Source organism: Thalassophryne amazonica, chromosome 15 (genome assembly GCF_902500255.1).
Source record: "Thalassophryne amazonica chromosome 15, fThaAma1.1, whole genome shotgun sequence".
NCBI classification, from domain to species: domain Eukaryota; kingdom Metazoa; phylum Chordata; class Actinopteri; order Batrachoidiformes; family Batrachoididae; genus Thalassophryne; species Thalassophryne amazonica.
In genome coordinates, this window is record NC_047117.1 from 58,276,679 (window position 1) to 58,303,318 (window position 26,640).

Below are 26,640 nucleotides of genomic sequence, written 5' to 3' on the forward strand. Positions count from 1 at the left end.
TTGCAGAGACTCCGTGATTGCTTCTATGGAGGTAAATCTTTTTCCTAATAACAAACCATGGCTCTCTAAAGATATTAGGGGACTTACTCACAAAAGGAAAATTGCCTTTAATATGGGCGATGTCCTTACAGAAAGAAAATTAAAGAAGGAAGTGAGGTCTGAAATAAAAAAGGCAAAATTAAGGCATAAAGATAAAATTGAGGCTGAACTGAGCAGTAACAACCTGAGGAAAGTCTGGAATGGAATGAGAACAGTGACTGAGGAAGGGGAATGACAAAATTTCATTGGATGGTTTTACTTCAGATAAAGAGTTAACAGATGATTTAAACAGATTTTATCTTCGATTTGAGAATCAGAATTTTATTGCACGGACAGGTGTTTTTAAAGATACTTTGTCTATGTCTCCGGCATTTTCTGATGATGTGTCAAATCTTTTTAAGAAAACTAAGGCTAAGAGCCCTGGACCTGACAAGATCTGTGGCAAAGTATTAAAAACTTATGCGGATCAGCTGAGCAGCAATTTCCACTATATTTTTTCACTGTCTCTTGAGCTGCACAAAGTACCTAAGCTTTGGAAACATTCAGTTATTGTTCCAATAGCAAAGAGTGGCTCCCCCAAAGTACTTAACGATTTCAGACCTGTAGCGTTGACTTCTTTAGTGATAAAGGCTTTTGAGAAGATCATCAGGTCGGAAATTTTGTTGCATGTTGAACAACAGCTTGACCCACTGCACTCTGCATACAGAACTGGCAGAGGTGTCGAGGATGCAGTGGTAACATTATTGCACTTCTTGTTTAGGCAATTGGAGGGGCAGAAGACACATGCCAGACTCTTATTTATAGACTTTTCCTCAGCATTCAATACCATCCAACCCTTTCTGCTTGCTGATAGGCTCCTCCATCATTTTAAACTTGATCCTCACCTGATTAGTTGGATAACTGACTTTTTAACTCACAGGTCACAGTGTGTGAGAGTCAGCGGTGTTTTTTTCTCATGTGATCTCCACTTCTACTGGCGCTCCTCGGGGTTGCTACTTGTCACCCCTGCTCTTTATTTTGTACACTAATGAGTGCCGTAGCAGTGTCAGTAACAGACACATCTTAAAGTTTGCTGATGATAGTTATTGTTAGTCTTCTTCAGGGAGATGAGCAGGACCATGAGCCTGCTGTTGATGACTTACTGTCTGGTCTGGTCCGTGTAAAACAGCCACATGTAAAATTTTGCTCTTGACTTCCTCTATTTTCTGCTCTTTGCATGGTTTCTACAATTAGTTCCCTGTTTTTATTGCTTCATGGATCACATGGTTGTACATATAGCCAACCCTTGTCTACTTGGATCACCCAGAAGAAAGAAGACATGAGTTAGGTAAACTAACTTAAGGAGATCAAACTTAGACCTGACGTTTAGTGAGAAAAGGCAGTGGTTAAGGAAATGTCTGAGCTTATCTACAGCACAGTCAAATTTACCAAAAACACTGGATCTAAGGCAGGGAAAAAAGAAGATGACGTGGAAGAAACTAGTAAGACAGCAGATGTCACTTATGACAACTTCGTGGAGCCAAAATTAGAGGACAAATCTACTGCAGACCAACAGACAAGTACGGTACCATTTGTTTCATATGTCTGGTATTAATGGATTTGCCATTATTCCAATGGGAAGGGTCTGAAACACATGTTGTCATGACTACAGTAAGTTCTTTTGGCTTCTTCGTCTTTGATCGGGGTCATCACAGCCGATCTGATATGGATCAGTATTTAAATATGAAATGCCTTTAAAGTCTATGAAGTGTAGATGTTTTTGTTTTTAAAAGTCTTCATAAAGTCAAACATCTTCATAATATAACGTTTGTCCATTTTGAAAGTCTGAGCTGAAAGTGAGGAACCTGGACAATTATAAAGTTTACAATTCAGAGAACCTGTATTTCTTTGAAAGTGGGATGAAACTCACACAAACACCGGGAGAACATGCAAACTCCACACAGAAAGGCCACTGGTGGGAATCAAACCCATGACCTAATTGCTGTGAGGCAACAGTGCTAACCACCAAGCCACTGTGCTGCCCAGCATTAGTTACTTTTAAACTGACTCTGTCCTCCACTGCTTTTTATGTCCACAGTTGTTGGGTCAGGAAGGAAGAAGCTTGTGACTGTTGTGGTGATTCTGGGTCTGCTGAGTCTCCTGCTGGTTGCCGTCATAGTCCTAGTCCTCCAGAGTCAGTTTTCCAGCATAGTTGATTAATATAATTAATGCTTGAACCATTAGTGTGTTCTTTCTTTTCTGTGACAGTCAGTGAAGACAGAAGGAACCTGTCCAAGGAGAGAGACGAGCTGCAGAGCAGTTACAGTCAACTAAAAGAACTCAACTACAACCTGACCCAAAACATGAGCCAGTTAGAGACCATTAATAGGAACCTCACACGAGAAAAAAATGAATTACAGGCTCAGCTTTCAAGTAAGTGAAATAGTTTTGTGTCATACAAGAGGACAAACTAAAACATATGTTATTTGAAAGCTGACCGTTGACCGTTGTTTAATGTCTTTGATATGCTTCATTATTTTACTGTGGTGTTTTGTGAGTGAAGATTGACAAATTTATATATATATATATATATATATATATATATATATATATTTTTTTTTTTCCCCAAACAGAGACATTGACAGATGTATGGAATTATTCGATAAGTTCCAGTGGCAGCTGTTATTTGTTCTCCATCACACAAAAAGACTGGTACAACAGCAAAGCAGAATGTGAAAAACTTGGTGCCCACCTGGTGATTATAACTCATGAAGCCGAACAGGTGAGTCAGATGTTGAATCGAACAATTAAAACGTTTGATTTGCCCACAATGTTAACAGATGAATCATGTTTTATTCCTTCACAATCTTGTTGACACAACTCTCAGAAAGCTGCAGGTTCTTATTTCAACAACTATTCTTGTTTATTAACCGTTTTCTCTTCCACAACAAATGTCTGTATTCATCCTGCCATCACTTTTTGTTGACTCTGTCTTCACATTATTGATCCGTTTGATTGTGTGTACGCCTTTAAAGAAGGTTCTGTAGTTACATACATGAACCTACATATTACACCCTACTCCCACCTATTCTCTACACCCACTTACTCTAAATAAATTTCAAGCTGGGGGGATGGGGGTGGAGCCAATCCCAGCAGTCATAGGGCGTGAGGCAGGATACATCCTGGACAGGATGCCAGTCTGTTGAAGGGCCACATTCTCCTGGCATCCGTCTGTCTGCAGGAGACAATGGTGTAGCAAGTTGCGTCCAGTTTGTTTTTTGCTTTTTTTTTTTTTACTTTTCAATTCAAATTCAATGTAATGTAATGCCAAATCACAACAAAGCCACCACATGTAAGGTCTAACCTTACCAACCCCTACAGCAAGCACACGGGCAACAGTGGTAACTTAAAACTTTCTCTGATGATTTGAGGAAGAAACCTCAAGCAGACCAGACTCAAAAGGGTAACCCTCTGCTTGGGCCATGCTACTGACACAGTTGACAATACAAATATATCAAGAAATTTTTGTCTTTTGTTTCTATCTGCACCTGTGCGAATGACTTATCAGTCCAATACGCGAGTGACAATCTCTGCTCCATTTGTTGCACATGTACTGTGATGCCTGTTGAGGCTGGTGCTGTCGCTCCTTCCTCCTAGCTCATTGCTCAGCAAGACCTTGGTTCCTCTCCTGCTCAGCCCTCTGTGCCCCTGTTCTGACTGCTTCCACGTGGTGACATTGATGCTGCACATTTTCATGTACTTCTTGCAGACATCCTTGAAGCGCAGGGGTGGTCGACCAGCCAAACGAGTGCCCTCTGCCAGCTCACCGTACAGTAGATCTTTAGGAATGTGGCCTGGATCCAATCCCCTGATGTGGCCAAGCCAACAAAGGTGCCTTTCGCCAAGAATGGTGAACATGCTGTCTGAACATGTTGGCGCATTCCAAGACCTCAGTGTTGGACACCTTGTCCTGCCATCCGATGTGCAGAATTTGTCTAAGGCACCTCAGATGGTAGCTGTTCAGCTTTTTCTCATGTCTGGCGTAGGTGGTCCATACCTTGCTATCGTAGAGGAGTGTGCTGAGTATGCAGATCCGGTAGACGCGCAGTTTTGTCTTCTCAGTGAGGCTGGAGTTGTTCGAGACTCTGTGGCTTAGTCTTGCCATAACTGCTGCTGCCTTCACAATCCTGTTGTTCACCTCTGCATCAATGGAGAGCGAGTTAGAGATGGTTGACCCAAGGTATGTGAAGTGCTCCACAACTTCCAGGCTGTACCCATCAGTGTCAATGTTAGGGGAAGTAACTGTGCCCTGTGCCACGATGCTTGTCTTCTTCAAACTGATAGTCGGTCCAAACTCCTTGCAGGCATGAGAGAGGTGACTAACAAGCTGCTGCAGATTGTTTGAGTGTCATGTCAAGGCTGCATCATCAGCAAAGAGCATCTCACGGATGAGTACCTTCACAACCTTGGTCTTGGTGCAAAGTCTGGCGATGTTGAAGAGCTTGCCGTTGGCCCTGGTGTGAATGTACACTCCCTAGCTGAAATCCTTCAAAGCATACTGGAGGAGCATGGAGAAGAAGATTCTGAAGAGCGCTGGGGCAAGGACACAACCCCGTTTCTCCCCACTGGTAACTGGGAAGGCCTCTGATGTTGTGCCATTGAAGCAAACTGTACTGTGCATGTTCTCATGGAACGAAAAGACCACTACAAGGGGTTTTGGGGGACAGCCGATCTTCTGCAGGAGCCGCTTCCACTGACCGAGTCAAAAGCCTTGGTCAGCTCGATGAAGGCGATGTAGAGTGGCATTTGCTGCTCTTGACACTTCTCCTGCAGCTGGCGTATTGAAAAGATCATGTCCATGGTAGACCTTCTAGCTCGAAAGCTACACTGGGACTCTGGGTATACACGCGAGGCCAAGGTCTGTAGATGGGCTAAGGCACCATGAGTGAAGGCTTTTCCAACAGTGCTGAGAAGGGAGATGCCTCAATAATTATTGCAGTCACTTCTGTCTTCTTTGTTCTTATACAAGGTGATGATGCTCACATTTTGCATGTCCTGGGGAATGTGTCCCTGTTCCCAGCAGAAGCAGAAAAGATTGTGCAGGTGTTTTAGCAGCACAGGTTTCCCACGCTTTAAGACTTCTGATGGGATGCCAGTTTGTTGCAGGGCCACATATAGACAGACAAACACATTCACACCTGTGGTCAATTAAAAAAGGTTTAATCCACCTAACATGCATTTCTTTGCATGTGGGTGGAAGCCAGAGCACAGGGAGGAAACCCATGCAAACATGGAGAGAACATGCAAACTCCACGTAGAAAGGCCCCAGGTGGGTAGCGATCCCACAACCTTGTGCTATAAGGCAACAGTGCAAATCACTCAGCCACTGTGCTGCCTGGAGAGTGTCAGCAAAATTTGTGCGGAAGCAGCTGTTGGCAGAGTAGAACCAATTGCCTCTGGAAGCCCCACAGCTGCTCATTCCACTCAGCTGATTCAGGCTTTCGTGGCCAAACAGAACACTCCCACGATTCCTCCTGTGAATCCCTACGGTCTCACACATACTTCTCCAAGTAGTTCTTCCATTGAGAGAAGGATTTCTGGAAGTTCTCTTTGGAACATTGCCCAGCTGGGCCGTCGTGTTCTGCATGAAGTCTTCTTGTGACTCAAATCAAGTCCTTTTTTGTGTTTTTTTTTAACACCAAAAGATCAGAGAAAGTTATATCAGTAGATAATGAAATCTGAATGAATTACAGCAGTGTTGTGTGTGGCGGAGATGGAGTGAAGTCACCATCAAGTCACCTTCAAGTCATGAATCAGCAAGTCCCAAATCGAGTCTCAAGTCATAATGACCACCAATTGTTTAAAAGCTGACTGGACACTTGACTTGGGACTTGCAGACTGATGACTTGAGGATGACTTGACAGTGACTTCGATCCATCTTTGGTGTGTGACAAGGAAAGCCTGAATGAGCCGCCACACATGGCCACATATTCTGTCTCAAGTCATTTGTATTATATATATATATATATATATATATATATATATATATATATATATATATATATATATATAGTGAGGAAAAAATAAGTATTTGAACACCCTGCGATTTTGCAAGTTCTCCCACTTAGAAATCATGGAGGGGTCTGAAATTTTCATGTTAGGTGCATGTCCACTGTGACAGACATAATCAAAAAAAAAAAAAAAAAAAAAAAAATCTGGAAATCACAATGTATGATTTTTTTAAATAATTTATTTGTATGTTACTGCTGCAAATAAGTATTTGAACTTCTGTGAAAATCAATGTTAATATTTGGTACAGTAGCCTTTCTTTGCAGTTACAGAGGTCAAACGTTTCCTGTAGTTTTTCACCAGGTTTGCACACACTGCAGCAGGGATTTTGGTCCACTCCTCCATACAGATCTTCTCCAGATCTTTCAGCTTTGGAGTTTCAGCTCCCTCCAAAGATTTTCTATTGAGTTCAGGTCTGGAGACTGGCCAGGCCACTCCAGGACCTTGAAATGCTTCTTACGGAGCCCCTCCTTAGTTGCCCTGGCTGTGTGTTTGGGGTCATTGTCATGCTGGAAGACCCAGCCATGACCCATCTTCAATGCTCTTACTGAGGGAAGGAGGTTGTTTGCCAAAATCTCGCAATACATGACCCCATTCATCCTCCCTTCAATACCGTGCAGTCGTCCTGTCCCCTTTGCAGAAGAGCACCCTCAGAGTATGATGTTTCCACCCCCATGCTTCACGGTTGGGATGGTTTTCTTGGTGTTGTTCTCATCCTCTAAACATGGTAAGTGGAGTTGATTCCAAAAAGCTCTATTCTGGTCTCATCTGACCACATGACCTTCTCCCATGCCTCCTCTGGATCATCCAGATGGTCACTGGTGAACTTCAAACAGGCCTGGACATGTGCTGGCTTCAGCAGGGGGACCTTGCTGCTCTGCAGGATTTTAAACCATGACAGCATCATGTGTTACAAATGTAATCTTTGTGACTGTGGTCCCAGCTCTCTTCAGGTCATTGACCAGGTCCTCCTGTGTAGTTCGGAGCTTTCTCAGAATCATCCTTACCCCACAAAGTGAGATCTTGCATGGAATCCCAGACCGAGGGAGACTGACAGTCATCTTGTGTTTCTTCCACTTTCTAATAAATAATCATAACAGTTGTTGTCTTCTACCAAGCTGCTTGCCTATTGTCCTGTAGTCCATCCCAGCCTTGTGCAGGTCTACAGTTTTGTCCCTGGTGTCCTTAGACAGCTCTTTGGTCTTGGCTATGGTCGACAGGTTGGAGTGTGATTGACTGAGTGTGTGAACAGGTGTCTTTTATACATGTAACAAGTTCAAACAGGTGCAATTAATACAGGTAAAGAAAGCAGAATTAGAGGGCTTCTTAAAGAAAAATTAACAGGTCTGTGTGAGCCAGAATTCTTGCTGGTTGGTAGGTGTTCAAATGCTTATTTGCAGCAGTAACATACAAATAAATTATTAAAAAAATCATACATTGTGATTTCCAGATTTTATTTTTTTTTTTTGGATTATGTCTCTCACAGTGGATGTGCACCTAAGATGAAAATTTCAGACCCCTCCATGATTTCTAGGTGGGAGAATTTGCAAAATCGCAGGGTGTTCAAATACTTTATATATATATATATATATATATATATATATATATATATATATATATATATATATATATATATATATATATAGTGTATAGGGACACATAGTGTATCTAGGAAGTATTAACGGTGCTCCATATTTTCAAAAACAATTTTGTTATGTTACAGCCTTATTCAAAAATGGATGAAATTCATTTTTTTTCCATCAAACTTTTACAAACAATGCCTCATAATGACACTATAAAAATTTTCTTAAAGATTTTTGAAAATGTATATATGAAGAAAAAAAAAATCACACCAATCACACCATAAAGTTCAAAATTGAGCTTAGGTGTGTTTCCACTGATCATCCTTGAAATGTTTTTACAGCTTAACTGGAGTCCACCTGGGGTAAATTCATTTGATTGGACATGATTTGGAAAGACACACACCCAGGGCCGGCCCTGGATGATTTGGAGCCCCGGGCGAAAATGTAGAATGCCCCCCCCCCCCCACACACACAAACCCACAAATGTATATATTTTTTTCCTTATTTTGTATTGATAATAACCGCACATCACACAAAATATAAAAACTTGAATGATAAATACAGAAATAAAGTAAATAAACTAACAGTGCAAAGTAGAGTGTAGTGCAATTGTTTTGGTCAAACTTAAAATATATCATGACAGATATTAAAAATTTAACAAAATCTAGATTTGACGTAAACTCTGGTAACAATATTCACACATAACACAAACAGTGTGCAAAAAAAGCCTCTTAACAAAATAACTTAACACAATGTAAACAAATACTTAAAACTGTACACGCCTGGACTTCCTTGCTGCAAAGGCGTCAATAGTTGCATCAAAAGATAGCTGCCTGGACACTTCTTGATTAATACTTATAAGTCCATTTAGTCGCTCTTGTGACATTGTGGACCTTAAGTAGTTTTTTATAAGCTTAAGCTTAGAAAAGCTTCTCTCAGCTGATGCTACAGTGACTGGAATGGTTGCAGCTATTCTGAGTGCTACCCAGATGTTGGGATAGATCTCCTTGAGTTGTTTTTCCTCAAGGAAAACTAAAAGTTCCATGACAGTCATTTTGGGTTTTGGCCAGGTGGGAAAGGACTGCAACTCCATCACCAGTTGTTGCTCCTCTATGTCTGTGTGGTCTCCACAGGTCAATGTATTGCACAATTCTTTGGTTTGCTTTTTTACTTCTTCTGGAGGCAGATTGGGGAAGTTGGTGAGCACATGAAAGATATTGGAAACATCACTTATCTCTGTTCTCTCCTTTAGTGATGCAATGGTCATATCTACAACTGCATTGAAAAATGTCACTTCCATTTTTTTCATGGCATCTGTTTGGTATTCATCTGGAGCTTCGTAAGAGAATTGCCTCTTGGTAACTCTCAGTCTCTTTTCTTTCAATGCAGCAATAACATTCATCTCCTCACACAAATCTCTGGCACATGCTTGGGCAGTAACAAATCCTGTACTCCTGTATTCTGAAAGAGATGCTTCAGTTTTTCTTAAGAGGTCAACTGCTACATCCATGTGCATTGATTCTGACTGCAGTAATTTGTTTACTTGTATTTTTGACAAAATGTCATGCCACACAACAGAGCAAATTGAAAAGCGGTATGAACCAATCTCTTCGGCTAAAGTCTGTGCCTCTATTTTTATTGTAGGGTCATTTGTAGAGTCTCTTACCTCTAAAAGAGCATCCCTAATGCCTGAAACCTTACAGGCACTACACTGTCTATCCTGCTCCCCCATCTAGTGTCAGCCCAGGATTTCAAAGATATGTCCACATGTTTTTTAAAAAGTGTCCATCTTTGTGTAGATGCTGAAAAAATATTAAAAAGCTTCTGCAGGTAGCCAAAGTACCCTATAGCATCTGTGGAGCTTTTTGCTGCATCTGAAACAAGATTAACTGTATGTGCTCCACAGGGAACAAACAGAGCTCTTGAGTTTAACTCACGTATTCTAGCTTGAACACCCTTTTGTTTTCCCTTCATGTTTGCCCCATTGTCATATGACTGTCCTCTACAGTCCTTAAATTGAGTGTTTAGTTCTTTTAGTCTGTTGAGGATGAGTGCTGAGAGGCTTTCTCTGGTGGTTTCTTCTGCCTCCAGAAATCCCCAAAAATGTTCCTTTATTTGAGGAGCGCCTTCTACTGTTACTATTCTTATTATCACTGACATTTGCTCCTTGTGGCTTAGATCTGGAGTACAGTCCAAAATAATGGAATAATATTTGCTTACTTTAATTTCTGCCACAATGGAGTCCAAAATTTGTTCACCTATGGAATTTATTAGTTCATTCTGAATAGTTTTTCCGAGGTATGTTGTGTGGCTTTCTCTTCTATCCACCTTTTCAATATGCTCTTTGAGTACAGGGTCAAAAAGTGCCATGAGTTCTACTTCTTTCAGAAAATTTCCATTATTTAAATCATGCAGTTTGTCTGAGATTCCCCAAAATGCAATATTTCGTTCTACCAATGACTGAATTATTGCCACCAACCTGGTTAGAACGTCTCGCCACCTTCTCCTCTCTGCATTTATTAGTGCCATTTCTGCCTTGTCTATTGTCTGGCCACTCTTAATACGGCTTTCTCTTTCCATGATGCCATGTTTTTGCAGTGTTCAGGGCTGGTCTCATGCATTTTAAGTGTATCTGAGCAGTGCTCCCAGTTATTGAAACCTTCTCTGCCTAATTTGAATATTTTTTGTGAGAACAGTTTGCAACAGAAGCAGTATAAACTGTCATTTTTGGTGGAGAATATGAGCCATGTTCTCTTCATCTTCTCCCCATTCATCAGGTGCCTAAAGAAATAGTGATGGTGGAAACTTCTCCCATCCTCATTTTTTGGAAACGTGAAGTCTGAATTGATAACAGGAGGCCCTCGGGTGACTAGCTCGGTCCTTACACCATCAGTCAGGCTGGGCCAATCAGCTGGGTCAATGGGCTCACAAACAACTGCTGAAGTGGCTGGTGTTTCTCCAGACTGATGGATATTAAGTCTACTGGTACTGGCTCCTTCCTCTGTAAAAAGAAACATACACATTGCAGCAATAATTAATTTCTAAAAAATAGTAGCCTGAGCATCCATGTGGAGAGATGTGCATACAGTTTTTCTGTGGACAATATATAGACCGATATAAAACATGAATAGCACTGATGGTTGGAGTTTGACTTTCTGCTGATTCAGCTGTGCACAAAACACAAACCACCTATTATTCTTTGAGTGTGTGTTTTTACAGTATTATGACAAAAACAAAACATTAGCTTTTGGAAAAAGTAAACAAAAAAATTATAACTGCTGTTCATAATTAAATCATGCATGCACTTACATTCTTCAGTTTGTGAAGTTGACACCAAGGGATTCTCTGCTGCAGCTTCGACAGGTGCTTGTTGTGACTGCAGATACTTTCTCAGAGCATCTATACAAAAAAGAAGGTTTACATATATTTTTATAGTTTACACTAGCCCGCAGTTCTAATCTTGCATAAATTAACGTGGTTATGTGAAACTAAGGATGAGTGTATATATTTACAGGTATCTGTACATTCTGTATGTTTCTTTAAAATCCTAGTTTGTAGCTTGGCACGCTGTTGTGTAGGAGCGTCATGGACTGATGGATATAATGGGGAGTCAACAAGCTAAGAAGTTAACGCTATTTTCATGTTAAATTGTGTTGTAAAACAACTGACATACATCTACCCTGGGCCCGTTTTTCCTCCTCCTCCTTTCGTGGCTTTCTCAGAGCAGCACCCAAGGGCTTTTATCTTTTCATTGTTAGTTTTTGATGTCTTAACACCACCTGTGTGAGTGACGTCCATCTATCAATAGCGCTAACATCAGGATGATGCGCGCTGCCCCCCTCCCCCCACCTTTCACTGTAAACAGCGGGTCAGGTTCAGGGCGCCAGGTCATGACCTCTTGCTCTCACAGATTCAGACGAGGAGTCAAAATAATTTGTATATTATTATATGTAACACATTGAAATGTATTTTATACATAACAACATGGCACAATTTTATCTTTTTTTTAATGATTATGATTTTTTTTTTTTTTTGGAAAGGGTTGCAGTTTGGTGCCCTGCCCACTACATGGCGCCCCGGGCTACCGCCCGGTTCGCCCGTGCCCAGGGCCGGGCCTGCACACACCTGTCTACATATAAGACCCCACAGTTGACAGTGCATGTCAGAGCACAAACAAAGCATGAAGTCAAAGGAATTGTCTGTAGACCTCCAAGACTAGTCACAAATCTGGGGAAGGGTACAGAAGCATTTCTGCTGCTTTGAAGGTCCCAATGATTACAGTGGCCTCCATCTGTACAACCCCAATTCCAATGAATTTGGGATGTTGTGTGAAATGTAAATAAAAACAGAATACAATGATTTGCAAATCCTCTTCAACCTATATTCTATTGAATATGCCACAAAGACAAGATATTTAATGTTCAAACCAATAGACTTTTTTGTTTTTGTGCAAATATTTGCTCATTTTGCAATGGATGCTTGCAACACATTTCAAATAAGCTGGGACAGGGGCTACAAAAGACTGGGAAAGTTGATGAATGCTCAAAGAACACCTGTTTGGAACATTCCGCAGGTGAACAAGTTAATTAGAAACAGGTGAATGTCATGATTTGGTATAAAAGGAGCATCCCCAAAAGGCTCAGCCATTCACAAGCTAAGATGGGGTGATGATCACCACTTTGTGAACAACTGCGTAAAAAAAAAAAAATAGTCCAGCAGTTTAGGAACAATGTTTCTCAATGTTCAATTGCAAGGAATTTAGGGATTCCATCATCTATAGTCCATAATCTAATCAGAAGAACTTTCTACATGTAAGTGGCAAGGCCAAAAACAAATGTTGAATGACTGTGACCTTTGATCCCTCAAGCGGCACTGCATTAAAAACAGACATCATAAAAGATCTTACCACGTGGGCTCATGAACACTTCAGAAAACCAATTTCAATTAACACAGTTCGTCACTACATCTATAAGTGCAAGTTAAAACTGTACCATGCAAAGCGAAATCCATACATCAACAACATCCAGAAACACCGTCGCCTTCTCTGGGCCTGAGCTCATTTGAAATGGACAGACGCAAAGTGGAAAATTGTGCTGTGGTCTGATGAGTCCACATTTCAAATTGTTTTTGGAAATCATGGACGTTGTGTCCTCCAGACAAAAGAGGAAAAAGACCATCCAGATTGTTACCAGCGCAAAGTTCAAAAGCCAGCATCTATGATGTATGGGGGTGTGTTAGTGCCCATGGATTCTCAATGAAAAAGTGGAGTTTGCATTGGCCACATCTGTTGATTATCCAGATGATCCATTGTCTTCTAAGAGCCTAAAGCAGGCTAGCTTAACAGAAAAGTCGAGTCGGGCTCCTACTGCCACTATGTGACACCTGATCATAGAAGTAGAGAGACGGAACACCAACTTCTGATCTCAGAGACTGAGGTTGTGCCGCACATGTGCGAGAGGACTTGGGGTTTTTCACTTGCAGTCTTTTGCTCTGCAGCCAGCGCCTCGTCCACAGATATTATAAACTCCAGTATTCTGCTTGGAATCGACAATATCAAACATCACAAAATAAGGTTAAAAGTTATTATCAGTTATTCTGAATAATTTACAGAACCTTACATTTTGTAGCTGCCCTGATTATCGCTCACAAATTCACGCTGCTCTCAGAATGAAAATGCTTTGTCGGTGCCGCACTGTTATTGCTGCGAAGGTTTAGATTAGATTGAAAGATCAAGATGTAACCCACATATCCCACACGTCGGGAACTATTCAGATAAAATATATCTTATATAAAATATAGATCTTGGAGTTGATCTGCAAGTTGACGTGCGGAGGAATTCACGCGTCGGAATGGAGCTGCTAATGGCGCGGGACAAAAAGCAACGCCGTGATGAAGCCTCACAGGACATGTTGTGGCATGTCCAGCTCGTCCACAATTTCTCGGATAGTCACACGACTGAAAAGCCACCGAAAGCCGTCTGAATCTTCCAAATGGTGCAAGAGCTGGGCATGTTACAACATGTCCTGTGAGACCAACACGGAGGTGCTTTTGTCCCGCGCCATTAGCAGCTCCATGGCGAATTCCTCCGCTCCTCTTTCCATGACAAAAACTCCTGTAACAGTGGAATGTGCTGAAAAAGTGGTATGTCCACCTCTTCTGCCATTTCTGTAGTAGTCAGACAATGTCCCGGATCAACACAGTGTTCAGTTTGGAAATGATCTGGTCATTTCAGCCTGTCGATCGGTGCTCGGAGCGCGGTGTGCCCTCCACCATTGTGCGCCGTCTTTAAACCGGTTGTAACACTCCTTAATCTGTGTGGTCCCCATAGAATCGTCCCTGAAAGCCGTCTGAATCTTCCAAATGGTTTCCACCTGGCTGTCTCTCACAGTTTCTGGAAAAATTTGATGCAGCAAAGCTCCAAATCGTTCAGACATTTTCCTCCATCCGACGAGGGGGGTGGACCAGTGCTCACTCAAAGCGTGCTCACAGGCGAAGGACGCAACCAACAAGTGTGAAAAAACTCACGGATGCGCACAAAGGTTCAAGCTTGGCTGATGCAAGCGCACATGATTCAAATCAATATAGCTTTTGCAAAAAATAAAAAGGTCGGATAGTTTTCTAACAGACCTCGTATATATATATATATATATATATATATACACACACACTATACACTTAGTACTGCTTATATTAATTGATGAGATTATAACGTCGTTGCAATCTCTACATGTTTAATCGAGCTCCTCAATGTTTTAGCCTGACATGGACCACAATGGAAATAAGCCTTTATGTTTTATTGTGCCATCTGTGTATCATTGATATATTGATCTTTCTGTGTTTATATTGATTTTACAAAATTAACTAATCAATTCTGTAAATACTGATGATTTCTGCTTTACTCTAAATACTATTTTATCTGAGGGAACAAGGCTGTCTGTCACGCCTGGCGGGTGCCAGGCACCCGAAGTGTTTGGACCCAAAATGCAAACTCTCGGACTACTGGATGTAGAAGTACTCATGGTCTTTAATTCAGGCTCTGGTTCGGTACACAGGTGATCAGTCGGCGAGGCAGAAGCACAAACAGGGTCAGGCAAAAATGCAGTCATGGGCAAGCAGGGTTCAAAGGCACGAGCAGACACAGACATCATGGGCAAGGCAAAAGGCGCAGTCAAAAAACACAAGGCAGGATCTGGATACACGGCAAAAACAGGACTAGACAAAGCGCTGGTGAGTGTACAAAGACAACAAATGAGCAAGGGTGTGGTGGCTGGGTGGAGATTAAATAAGACAGGAGTTAACTAGGTGCACATGAAGGAACAGTCAAGAAGGGGGCGTGGCTAGTGAACAGATAGGCATGAGACAAGATAGTGAAGGCAGTAAGACAAAGTGGGGTGATGAAACAGACAAAGATGTGTGAGCAGGTGCAAGAGCGGGAGTGAGTGAAAGAAGACAAAGCAGACAGAGTTAAAGTGAGAGAAAAACATGACAGGTGCAGGATGTGAAGTGAACATAACTAACTGGGCGTGAGACATGTTAAGTGAACATAAATAACTGGGTGTGAGACAAGGACATGAAAGCAGGTGCAGGATGTGAAGTGGGAACAAGAGCCAAAAACAAATCTGAATCATATTTCCGTGAACAGGAATCAGACATGAACAAGAGACTAGACTAAACATGAACTGGCGAGACAGACTTAAGACAGAAAAGCAGACCGGAGATAAACTAGATAAAACTGCTTAGAGAATAATAAGAAATTAAACACCATGACAGAACTAATACTGAAACAGGCAGACATAAACTCTAAGTAGAAAAGAAACAAAACCAGACAAAGTGCAAACAGAAATGAGAACAGCATAAATGAGCAAATGATAACTAAATGATCAACTATGAAAACACAGATTAATAGAAAGGAATTGAGACATGATCTGAATATAAATGTAACAAGGAAAGTGACAAAGCAAAATTAGAACGTAGAATAAACACATGATGAAAGTAACAAAAACAGAACTGAGAATAACCATATGATGAAAATAATATGACTAGTGAATAGTAACAAGAACAAACTGACAAGAAAAACTTGACAGAATAAATCATGATGAAAATAAATAGTAATAAATCAAAGCTGCAGCAGACGGGAAACCATGAAAAGAGGAAAATCAAGGGCTTAGCGCCCTGACCGGGCCCAGTCCCTGACACTGTCCACACTGCCAGACTGAGAACTGCTTGACTCAGCATCCAACAGTTTGGTGAACACCCGCAGTTCCAGCCACATGGTCAACTGGTGGTCTCTGGTGACAGCGGTCACCTGTGTCATCCAGTCAACAGCCGTCTGGTGGAACGCTGCCTGTGAGGCCTCACGGTTGATCCCAAATATCCTGGATGTCTTGATGATGCAACAACTCAGATGCTTCTCCAGCAATGTGCACAATTCTGAAACTACAAAACTTTTATTTCAATTTATATCATAAAACTTTGCTGGTGATTTTTCCACAGTTTTGGCAGCTTGACAGAAACTGAAGACAGGTGTCAGGTCCTTCATGATGCCTCTTATATTTTCTTTGATTTGTGTGGACTGAAATAAATTATGCATATTTCATCATGTTGACTGTGTGATATTAAAATAATTTATGACTGAAAATGAAATGTGAATTGTTCTTAACAATGAGTTTTGTTTTTCAGCAAAAGAACATGGTTCTTTGGGAACAGTATCAGTATCTTCAAGACTGATGTCAGACAATATGTCTTTGAAATCCTGAGAAAAAATATAAATTGCTGCACTGTGGCCGGCAACCTTCTGATATTGCACACATCTCTACATGTTGTCGTTGGACTGACTAAAATCCAAAATCGAGTTTATTTATGTTATGACTGTGTGTGTGTGTGTGTGTGTGTATGTGTGTGTGCGCATGTGTGTTCGCTATGCACAGCCACAGTAATTAAGCAATTGAATTTGACACCAAACTTGCTATGGTGACTGAGGGCACCAAGCGGGAGGTCACTGGGGCCCTTATGCGCACGAATACACACTCACAAACACATACATGGTCAGCCTTATATATTAGATCACAACCCGCTCACTGGAGCCCTAATTTTTGCTGTTCACATTGTACTCAGGTCAGGTAGCAAGCATCACACTTTACTTACTAAATAGTAGTGGCTGACTCCGGTGCACTTTAATTACAATCCGAATGGGCCAGCATGTGCCGTGTGCAAGTTAAAGTTAGTTTTTTTCAATTACAATGTATCTGCTGTGTATGGTATACTAGGGCATTGCAGTGATATGTTACCTTTTATAAAATGTAAATGGTAAATGAACTGTATTTATATAGCACTTTTCCATCTGCATCAGACATTGAAAGCACTTTTCCAATAGTGCCTCACATTTACCCCCATGTCAGGGTGCTGCCATACAAGGCATTCAATACACACCGGGAGCAACTCAGGGATTAAGGACCTTGCCCAAGGGCCCTTATTGATTCTCCGGTCATGCTGGGATTTGAACCAAGTATCCTCTGGTCTCAAGCCCAACACTTAACCACAAGACCTCCCCCTTTTATCATCATTCACTTAAGTCTCATGAATGCCACAAACTGCTCTATGAAAGTGAATGATGCCAACATACACACAATGCAATGCAACTTACTACACTTTAACTAAAGTGACATGAAATATACAATGACGTGGCTAAAATTCTTCTCTATTACACCGTGCGTAGAATGGGTAACTCAGCTAGTATTAATATATTATTAATTTATTTGTATTTCTAATGTACTTCTTTGTTCATTTCTTTAAATTTAACGTTTCTTGAACCATAGAAATTTATCACCAGCAAGGTCAGTGAGATACACTGGATTGGTTTGACTGATGAAGAGGAAGAAGGTACTTGGAAATGGGTAAATGGAGCGCCACTGAACACAACGTAAGACATATTCACTGTTTTCATTCATTATTTTATAGCTGTATAAGACTGTCGTCCCACATAGTGGAAAAAATACATGTGAACCACAGGTTCATGCAAATCCAAAACATGTGGCCAGTTGTGAAATTTTGTATCACATATTTATTTTAGACACTTTACATCCACACTTGCAGGGGCATTTTGTGTGATCAAACTGTTTCTTTATGAGTAACACTGTTTTGATTTGTATCTAACTTGAAAAGTTTCAAGCCTATGTGAGGAAGAAGAAATGGGGAAAGGTTAGGGCCCCTTCACACATAGTATGAATGTGGTGAAATTGCGCATGAAGTGTGCATGAAGCAGGAATCGTATGCAATACGTGTAAAATCGTAGCTGCTTCCAACCCCTTTTACACCTGTTGCCACAACTGTTTGCACATACCAGATGCTGAAAGACAGAGTGTGCGCTGTGAGAGCCCATCGATCCCTCTCGCGGCAGGTGTTGGCCAAATTCCAGCTGAGACACAACGAACATCTAACACTGCTCATTTGGCCCTTAGAAAATGGTTGGCCATTCACGCTATTAGCATGACAACAGTCAGCAGACAATCACTGTAGAGCTGGATGTGAAATTTATCTAAGTGCCCCCATGAGTGTGGCTTTGCAAACAGACACAGTGACATATTGGTGTGTGTGCTGAACTGACAGGGGGTGTGTCCACTGACAGGAGCGGTTGTGGAGATCAGTGGTCCTGGATGTCACAGCTGGGGAACACGTACTGTGTTTGGACAGACATGAACTATCTAAGTTGGTGTTGCAATGGGCTGCAGTGAGCTTGCGCACGCCGCGCACATTTACAGGCTACCCCAGGTGAAACAGACCGTCAGATCATAACACGCAGCGGGTGATCTGAATGTCATGTCACCCACATGAGCTCTGTTCCACATGACTTGGTGTCTGTCCTGCAGCGTGCCATCCACAAGACACGCGTGTCAGGCAGGACACACGCACAGGGCCGGCTGGACACGCTGCCAGCAGATGTGGACATAATAAGAGCGTCCTGCTTCTCATTCATGTCATTTCATGACTGTACGTCTGTGAACTACAGAGAAACAGATGGATCATACTTGTATTGTCCGCTTGATAAGAGGGATTCAATAAAAAGAGGTGTTTTTATATGGTATGTGGCTTTATTTTTTTTAAATACGTCAATATCCTTCTTGATATCAGGCATTTTCCACACTTTCTACAGGAGAGCAATGGTAGCTCAGTGGTAAAGTTTCTGGTTGGCAGTCACAGCTTTTGGAAAGTGCAGGCTCGAATCCCGTGGGTGGCATGTATTTTTTTTTAATTTTCACAGCAGCTGCGCGATGTGGTTACACATGCTGCAGCTACTCACACTGTGTTCCCGTGTGCACGAAGCCGCCGCAGCAGCATCGTGCATGCCAGCCTGTCGGCTCAATGTTTTCATGGTTCGCTCATACGAGCTGTTCCACCGTGATTTGCCCTGATTAGTACTTAGTTGTATTATCTGTGAAGGGGCGCTTAAGGTCACACGTCAAGGTCAACATTTCTAATGCTCCTATAGTGAATATTTAGAATGGTCACATGTCTGGTTACTGTAATACATGAAAGAGGCGTGACTGTAGATTACCTGAGAATATAAGAAAAATTATGTGCACAAGATCATAGAAATTGGTAACTATACCTACAGTTCTATGGCAAAAATTACAAAAGCAAAGTGGAAACAAAAATGATAAGCTTTTAAATATGAAATATTGTACAATAAAGAGTGCTAAACATTAAAATTACACTCACTCAACTTCAACCACTTACTCCAATTAAGGGTCACGGGGGGGGGGGGGGGGGGGAGCAGTATTTGGGAGGTGGGGTACACTGCCTCCCGACCTGTGTGTCAGTCATAGAGCACATTAACATTAAAATAAATAAGTATATAAATGTCTCCTGTGACACCCATTATGTTTAAAAGTTAATTATTTTGGGTGAATTATCCCATGATATCTATATTATAATAGCCAAGTGGCCTCTGTGTGCGCGAGTGTGTGTGTGTGTGTGCATGACTTTGATTACGCAAAAACCGAGGAGAGGTTTGGCATGCTTATGTTTTTTGGGTCAAGGATGAACGCTGTGAAAATGGAAAGTTGATAGAACAAATATTTTTGGAGAAATTAGCAATTTTATCTAACCTATAAACAAATGGATGCTGTGCTGCAGTGCATCATGGGAGTTCAGGGTTTTAAGGTTTTAAATGTTATTGTGGTTTATGTTAGTTTAACAGTGTTGTTAGTGTTATTGATTTATTTTGTTTTTGTAGCCCAATTGGCTTAGTCAGTTTAGATAAGGCTCATGTTGCTATTACCATGAGTGACTTAAGTTCCATGTTGGGACCATGAGTGAAATGTTTAGTAGTTTTAATTCTTCAGCCATATAATTATAATTGTAAGTATGTTAAAAATACACGGATGACCCAAGAACGTGAATTGTGGACCATTTAAATATCAAATGACAAAATAGAAGTAGAAATAAAATAATCATGCATATGATAACAGGAACCTAAACCATTTTTAAATACATTAAGACAGTAAATTAACATTAAAAATTACATAATTAACAGGAAATAAAAGTGTTGAGTTCCTCTTCTAAAAAACTGTTGAGGCCTAAGGTTCCAAAAACATTGTGGACTCACACGCTATTCTAAGTCATTATACAAGCTTTGCTTAATTTATTACCACCCTTACCACAAAAATGTCAGCTACCTATTTTATAAACACTACTCAATCTAGAGCCTGTGGATCCCCACGGACAACAGGCTAATTATGAATTAATTAAATATAATTTCCTGTTTCTCTTCTATATGAAATACAGCTGCAACACTGACATTAAATAGTACAATGGGAGCTAATGGGAGCTCAAAATAATTTTTAAGATGTTGCTTTTCGTTTTATGGTTGCACTCATAACAATGAACTGTCACTCAAATCTTTTAAATAACATATTGATTTTTGAAACCCTTTTGAAGTGTGACAAAATATTTAATGTAGAAACAGTCATTAAGGAGTGTAACTAGCATATTGTGCTAATAATAATGTATTCCAAGTGAAACCTGAATTCACCATGCAAAATTGAGCTTTTGGAAATAAAATTAAATAAATACAAATAGTTCCTCTGGCCAACATACTGACAAAAAAAAAAAAAAAAAAAAAAAAAAAAATCTGTAATCTGTAATTCAGTGTTACAAAAAATTAATCAGAAAAGTTTTTTTTTTTTTTTTTTTGTGATTTTTATTTATTTGTTTTTTTTTGGGTGGGGGGGGGGGTCGTCTGCTCACTGCTTTCACGCTAACACTGTGAATGGCCACACATTTTTTAAGTGCCAAGTGAGCGGTGTTAGATGTCGTGTGTATCACCTGGAATTCGGTCAACACCATACCGCGAGAAGGATTGAATGGGCTCTCACAGCACCCACTCCGTCTTTCAGGCGCTGGTTTGCGCAAATGGCTGTAGCAACAGGTGTACGAGGTGTTGGAGGCAGCTATGATTTTAAACATATTGCATACGATTCCTGCTTCATGCAAAATTCAACCACATTCGTACTATGTGTGAAGTGGCTCCACTAGTGTGGGCGGTGGTTGCACCGTGCAATGGTACAAAACGTATAGAACCAAATTTCAACAGTAAATGGAACCAATCAATTTGTAGGCTTAATGCAATGCAACACAAATGGGACAAATAATCCATGTCACGTGACATACAAAGCACCAATCAAATGACAAGAATCCACTCAGCCATTATATAATATTTTTAAATGGTAATCATATCTCATCGCTCATCTCATCTTTATCCACTTATCCGAGATCCGGTTGTGGCGGCAACAGCTCCAGCGACCTGACACACATATGATTATTACACATAATCAAATGTGTAATCATACAAATATGGTTACCATTAATCATATGTGCATGTTTATTAACCATTCTAAATATCCCCTATGCTGCACTGGACCATATTTTTGACCTTGACATTTAACAGATTTGTGTCAAAATCAAATTATTTTGTCTTTTTGACCCTCAAACATTTCACCAAGTTTGATATCAATCAAAATCAAACTTCTGAGTTACTTTGTTCACACACAGATGGATGGACGGACAAACAGGATGGAAAACAACACCTCTGCATGCATGACCATGCACGGATTGAAAAATGTGCTCAAAAATGTTGCAGCTCTGAAGGCAGTTTGTGTCTGCATTAACCTTCTGGTTTGAATTACATTAAACAACATACGAGTAGATGTATCACAGTCCAGTAGTTACACACTGTGGTAATTTGATTATTGACATTAACATCATTAACATCAGAAGTTGTGAGCACATAGTTTTTGTCTCGAGTGCTGTTTTATAAAAATGAACATTCAGGATGTATCTGACGTTGATGATAAATGATAGAATTCTCCCAACTTTTAAAAATTTGACCTTTTCATTGGAATCATGTTGAATGTAATTGTTACACACTTAAAAAGTACAATGAAGTCAAATTTGATTTCTGTTGTTTCCAATATGATGATTTTAAAGACTGACCAAGGAAATGTTTCTTTGTAGATACTGGAGGAGTGGTGAACCAAATAACGGTGGCAACAATGAAGACTGTGTTGTTGTTGTACCATCTAACTCTCTGCATAACTGGAATGATCTTAATTGTCAGCAGTTGCTCCATAGATGGATCTGTGAAAAGGAAATAAATCAGTGAAATTACTATATTAAATCAGAGTTCCACATGGGCACGAGTGACATGAAGATGGATGAACTGTTGCAGCCCCCAAAACAGGAGCAGCCAAAAGAAAAAGTAGACTTGTGATTGGTTCCAGATTTTTCTTTCTCTGAAACTTGCTACAAAATCCTCATGTTTGTTCTCCAACCCCCCCCCCCCCCCCCCCCAACTTTTTTCACACTGATATAAACACCTTCTGTGTGATGTGTTGCCAGTTAACCACCTCCTCTAGTGAGGAGCCTGTAAGAGCTTTGCTTAATAGCTCCTCAGTACCAGTGGAGTAAATGCTGTTTTCTCACCTTCACCTTTCCCCTGCTGGTGTGGGGACGATGCTGCATTTATTTATAGACACATCAGTGATTACAGTGAGATGTAACATGCTGTCTGAAATCTTTTTGTCCCGTGCCATGAAATAAGAGTTACCATTGTAATGGACTCCGTCCCTGCGTCCGTCACGTTTGAGGGTTCTTTTTTATAACGCCTGAATAGATCCTTGCCATTTGACTGGTGGTTTGTATGTCACATGATATTGATCATTCGTCCCATTTGCCATTGTGTTCCATTTAGCGTGCAATTGTCGTTCCATTTTCCCTGCAAATTTGGTTCCATATGATTCATATCATTGCTCTCTCCCACCACTGCATGCGCACTGCACGCGCTCACACTCGCGGGGACGGCACTTAGCAGCTCATTCTGTTAACACAAAAAACAAATCCAATGTGCCGTAACCCATCTGGAAGCATAGTAGAACCTCTGTCAGATGAAGAGCTCTACAAATTTCTGTCGCAAATCTTCACTGGACTGAGAAAAGCAGACGAAGTCAATGCACGTGTCAGTTATGGACTACATTGTCAGGATTGTTTTCAAATTATCTGATTGTTTATGCATTTTGACTGAGAACAGTTTTGGATTGGACTGAATGGCTACACAGTAAATTTTGTTGAGTAAACATACTCTGCCGGGATAACATTTGGTCCCAGTCTAAATATAGTAAAATACACTCTATTATAGAGTGAAATCAGCTCTACCCTCTTGTCAAATCAAGTGTTTCTACTCCAATAAAAGTTGATTTTACACTTTGATAGAGTTGATTTTGCACTGTGATAGAGTATATTTAACTCTACTTGGACTTGGACCAAGTATTTGGAACCTCTTGATGTCAAAGGACCATGACGCACACCAACATGTACAACCCCAATTCCAGTGGAGTTGGGACATTGTGTAAAATGTAAATAAAAACAGGATATAATGATTTGCAAATCCTCTTCAACCTATATTGAATTGAGTACAAGACAAGATATTTAATGTTCAAACTGACAAACTTGATTTTTGTGCAAATATTTTCTCATTTTGGATGCCTGCAGCACATTTCAAAAAAGCTGGGACAGTGGTATCTTTACCACTGTGTTACATCTTTGTGGTGTATTCAATTGAATATAGGTTGAAGAGGATTTGCAAATCATATTCTGTGTTTATTTACATTTTACACAATGTCCCAACTTCATTGGAATTGGGGTTGTAAGTGTCTTTTCTCTTGTTTAGAAATTAATAAAATATCAATTTTTTAGGCATTATATAAAACAAATAATGGATGTTTTTTCCATTCATTCAATGGAATGAATATTTCATGAGGTGAAAGATGCAATGTGCTATTCAAATGGCTTCGTCTCGTTGAATGGAACACTCCATCTTTCAACCATTTCCTCTTACCCCTTGCAAACATAGTGCACACAGTGGTGGGCACAGCTAACCAAAAAGTTAGCTTTGAAAACCATTAATCAGATAACTGAAAAGTTATCTTTTATGATGATAAACCAATAAACTGCTACAAAATCTATCTTTATTACAGATAACCAATAACTTTTAGTATTGATTTGGACGCTGCCACATCAGCTTACACTGTCGGCTTCTGATAAACCTGTTTCACTTTAAGCGCCGCAGGGGCTGCTGGGTAAATTGAAGGATCACAAACACACAAGAACGCATGAAAAATGAATGAATAAAAAAATAAAACCCCAAACACTGTGATCATCTTTCAAAAGCAGTAAAACACAGCATTAGAAGTCACAGTTTATCTCAGTATTACATACACTGTCATTTACTAACTAAAATGCTGCTGGTTTTTTCACACGCTTTCAACCCTGCGGCTTAAACAAACGAAATACGCCAATTAATGCATTGATTGGCAGAGTAGAATACACATAGTAAATATAAATTCTTATCTGTTAGTTTCAGTGGGATTCATTCTTGTCACCTATGTGAAGTATGTTCTCTGCTGGACTCTTGTGGTTTGTTTTATTATCACTTGTTTCAGCCATCTTTGTCTGAAGTCTGTTCTCTGCCACCCTCTGGTGTTTTGGTTCTGTTATCACATGTAATCGCCACACCTGTGTCTTCTTCAGTTTGCTGCTCCATTGTATGCTATATGTCGAGTAACTTCTCCTGTGTCCTCCTGTGTTTATCATCGGTAGTGAGTACCTAATTTTGGTTTTGTGCACTCATTTTATAACTATATGAGTTGACCTTTTTTCCTTGTTATCCTTGCCTACCAGAATCCCCTCACCCTTCGTGGGTCGATTGTATTTTTGTTCTTCCTGGACTACCCTCGCATTGTGTGAGTTGAAGATAATCTTTGGTTGAATCTAGTCACCACATTTGTCTCTGTTTAAACTCATCCTCTTGTGAATAAACGATTGTACTTTTTGAATCCACACTCTGTCTGGGCTGACCTGCTTTGGTGAATCTTTTAGTCTTTGTCTAGCACCAAGTCGTGACACATGGATACTATCTGAAAAGATAGGGGCCAGGTTACCACAGGATGGCCACTGACTTTCTGGTGTAGGTGGAGTGACTGAACCTGGCTTTACATACAGGTGCAGATGATTGATGACAGGTGCGTTTAAACAGCTCCATCTTGCAGTGCCTGGGGAATTCAGAGAGAGAGAGAGAGAAAACAGAGAAGCCCACAAACAAGACAGCACAACATCCTTTCTGTTTGCAAATGACACCCAAAGCTCTTTCTCACTTGTACTTTATGTCCTGCCATATTTGATTAAATTTCCTCCAGAGCTCAGTTCCTTTGCATGCACTCCACCTTTGGATGCATAGTTTGCACCTACCTGTCTCCCACTGGAGATCTCTCACTGATTCTGTTATACTGGTCTCCAGGTTTCCAGAGGACTCCCTTGGGTGCGTAGTTTGCACCTACCTGTCTCCTGCTGGAGATCTTGCTCTGATTGCGGTATGGTGGTCTTGGCTGCCACCAGGTTTCCAGAGGACTCCCCGGGGTGCGCAGGTTGCACCCATCTGACTCCTGCTGGAGGTCTGTCTCTGATTCCGCTACAGTGGTCTTGGTTGCAGTCTGGATTCCAGTTTCACCAGTTCCAACCCGGGTACGGCTTTTTCTTCTGGCCACGGCACAGCCAGATGCACCATCTCGTCGGCAAACTATGTGTGACACCTCCTTGTGTCCAGCATTACCTGCTGCAGCGCCCGGTTCTCGGCCACTCCCGTAGGCTGTTCAGGTTCTCTCCACTTCTATCTGACACTCTGACCAAATTTTCCACCCTGGCAGCTGCATTCCCAGCTTCACTGCTGGGTTAGGGGGATTTGCCAATTCATGTCTTCTTTGTATTCTTGAATTGGCCACTATTTGCCAAGTGATGCATGCAGCAACAGATATGTTGTATGTTTTACAAGGGTAAAGGTTACAGTTTATCCACCTACAAAGACACCACCACACCACTTGTGTTAACCACCTGAGTCAGTAAAAATGGTAACTGTGCCCCAGTGAACACTGGAGTGCAAAACATGTTCTGAAACTCACTTGCCATTAAGATCATTTAAAGAAAACATCAAAAACATGATGCATGCCCTCAAAATTAAATCACCCCCTCGTGGGGATTTCACACTCTTGCATTATTCTCTGTGATATTTTAATATCTGAAAACAAAATTTCCCAAAATGTGATCTCTTTCTCGGAAAGAGGACCAACCACAAATTCTGCTGCAATACACAACAACAGACAGTGTTACAAATAACTGTTACAACACAAAAACAGTAAGTCAGAGCTTGTGTGGTGACCACTTACATTTTCTAAAAAGAATCAGATGGTGTCAGTGTCCTCAGTGTTGTCAACTCACAGTGAGAAATGTTGACAGCAACTTGCAGGATGCACAGAAAACCAAATCCTACGCCCACCAGCATGTATAGTTTATTTCCTGTATGAAACCACACAAACAAACACATGCACATGCATGCAGAGTATTTATGGGTGATTCTTTAACTACG

General features: G+C 40.8%; 2 protein-coding genes across 3 annotated transcripts; one reads left to right on the top strand and one right to left on the bottom strand.

Moving 5' to 3' along the window:
- Positions 1-1,331: 1,331 nt before the first annotated feature.
- On the top strand, positions 1,332-22,803 carry LOC117526893 (CD209 antigen-like protein E). Its single transcript, XM_034188973.1, has 6 exons — positions 1,332-1,598; positions 2,117-2,212; positions 2,287-2,451; positions 2,652-2,800; positions 17,486-17,589; positions 22,182-22,803. Exons 1-6 carry the CDS (start codon positions 1,433-1,435, stop codon positions 22,327-22,329), a joined length of 828 nt encoding a protein of 275 aa, XP_034044864.1. The 5' UTR covers positions 1,332-1,432; the 3' UTR covers positions 22,330-22,803.
- Positions 7,800-26,196, bottom strand: LOC117526890 (zinc finger MYM-type protein 1-like). 2 transcript variants are annotated; one of them, XM_034188971.1, is made up of 4 exons: positions 25,222-26,196; positions 25,080-25,138; positions 10,980-11,069; positions 7,800-10,671 (listed from the first exon to the last, which is right to left on the bottom strand). In XM_034188971.1, exon 4 carries the CDS (start codon positions 9,400-9,402, stop codon positions 8,437-8,439), a length of 966 nt encoding a protein of 321 aa, XP_034044862.1. In that variant the 5' UTR covers positions 9,403-10,671; positions 10,980-11,069; positions 25,080-25,138; positions 25,222-26,196; the 3' UTR covers positions 7,800-8,436. The 2 variants fall into 2 exon arrangements, with proteins under 2 accessions (XP_034044862.1, XP_034044861.1); XM_034188970.1 differs by having other exon boundaries at positions 25,080-26,196.
- Between the last annotated feature and the right edge of the window lie 444 nt (positions 26,197-26,640).

Bases quoted from the DNA above. Each gene is read 5' to 3' on its own strand.
- LOC117526893 (XM_034188973.1), top strand. From the start codon at position 1,433: ATGTCTGAGCTTATCTACAGCACAGTCAAATTTACCAAAAACACTGGA. The intron at 2,452-2,651 runs GTAAGTGAAATA...TTCCCCAAACAG, and splicing joins ATTACAGGCTCAGCTTTCAA to AGACATTGACAGATGTATGG. The intron at 17,590-22,181 runs GTAAGACATATT...GTTTCTTTGTAG, and splicing joins GGAGCGCCACTGAACACAAC to ATACTGGAGGAGTGGTGAAC.
- LOC117526890 (XM_034188971.1), bottom strand. From the start codon at position 9,402: ATGGGGGAGCAGGATAGACAGTGTAGTGCCTGTAAGGTTTCAGGCATT.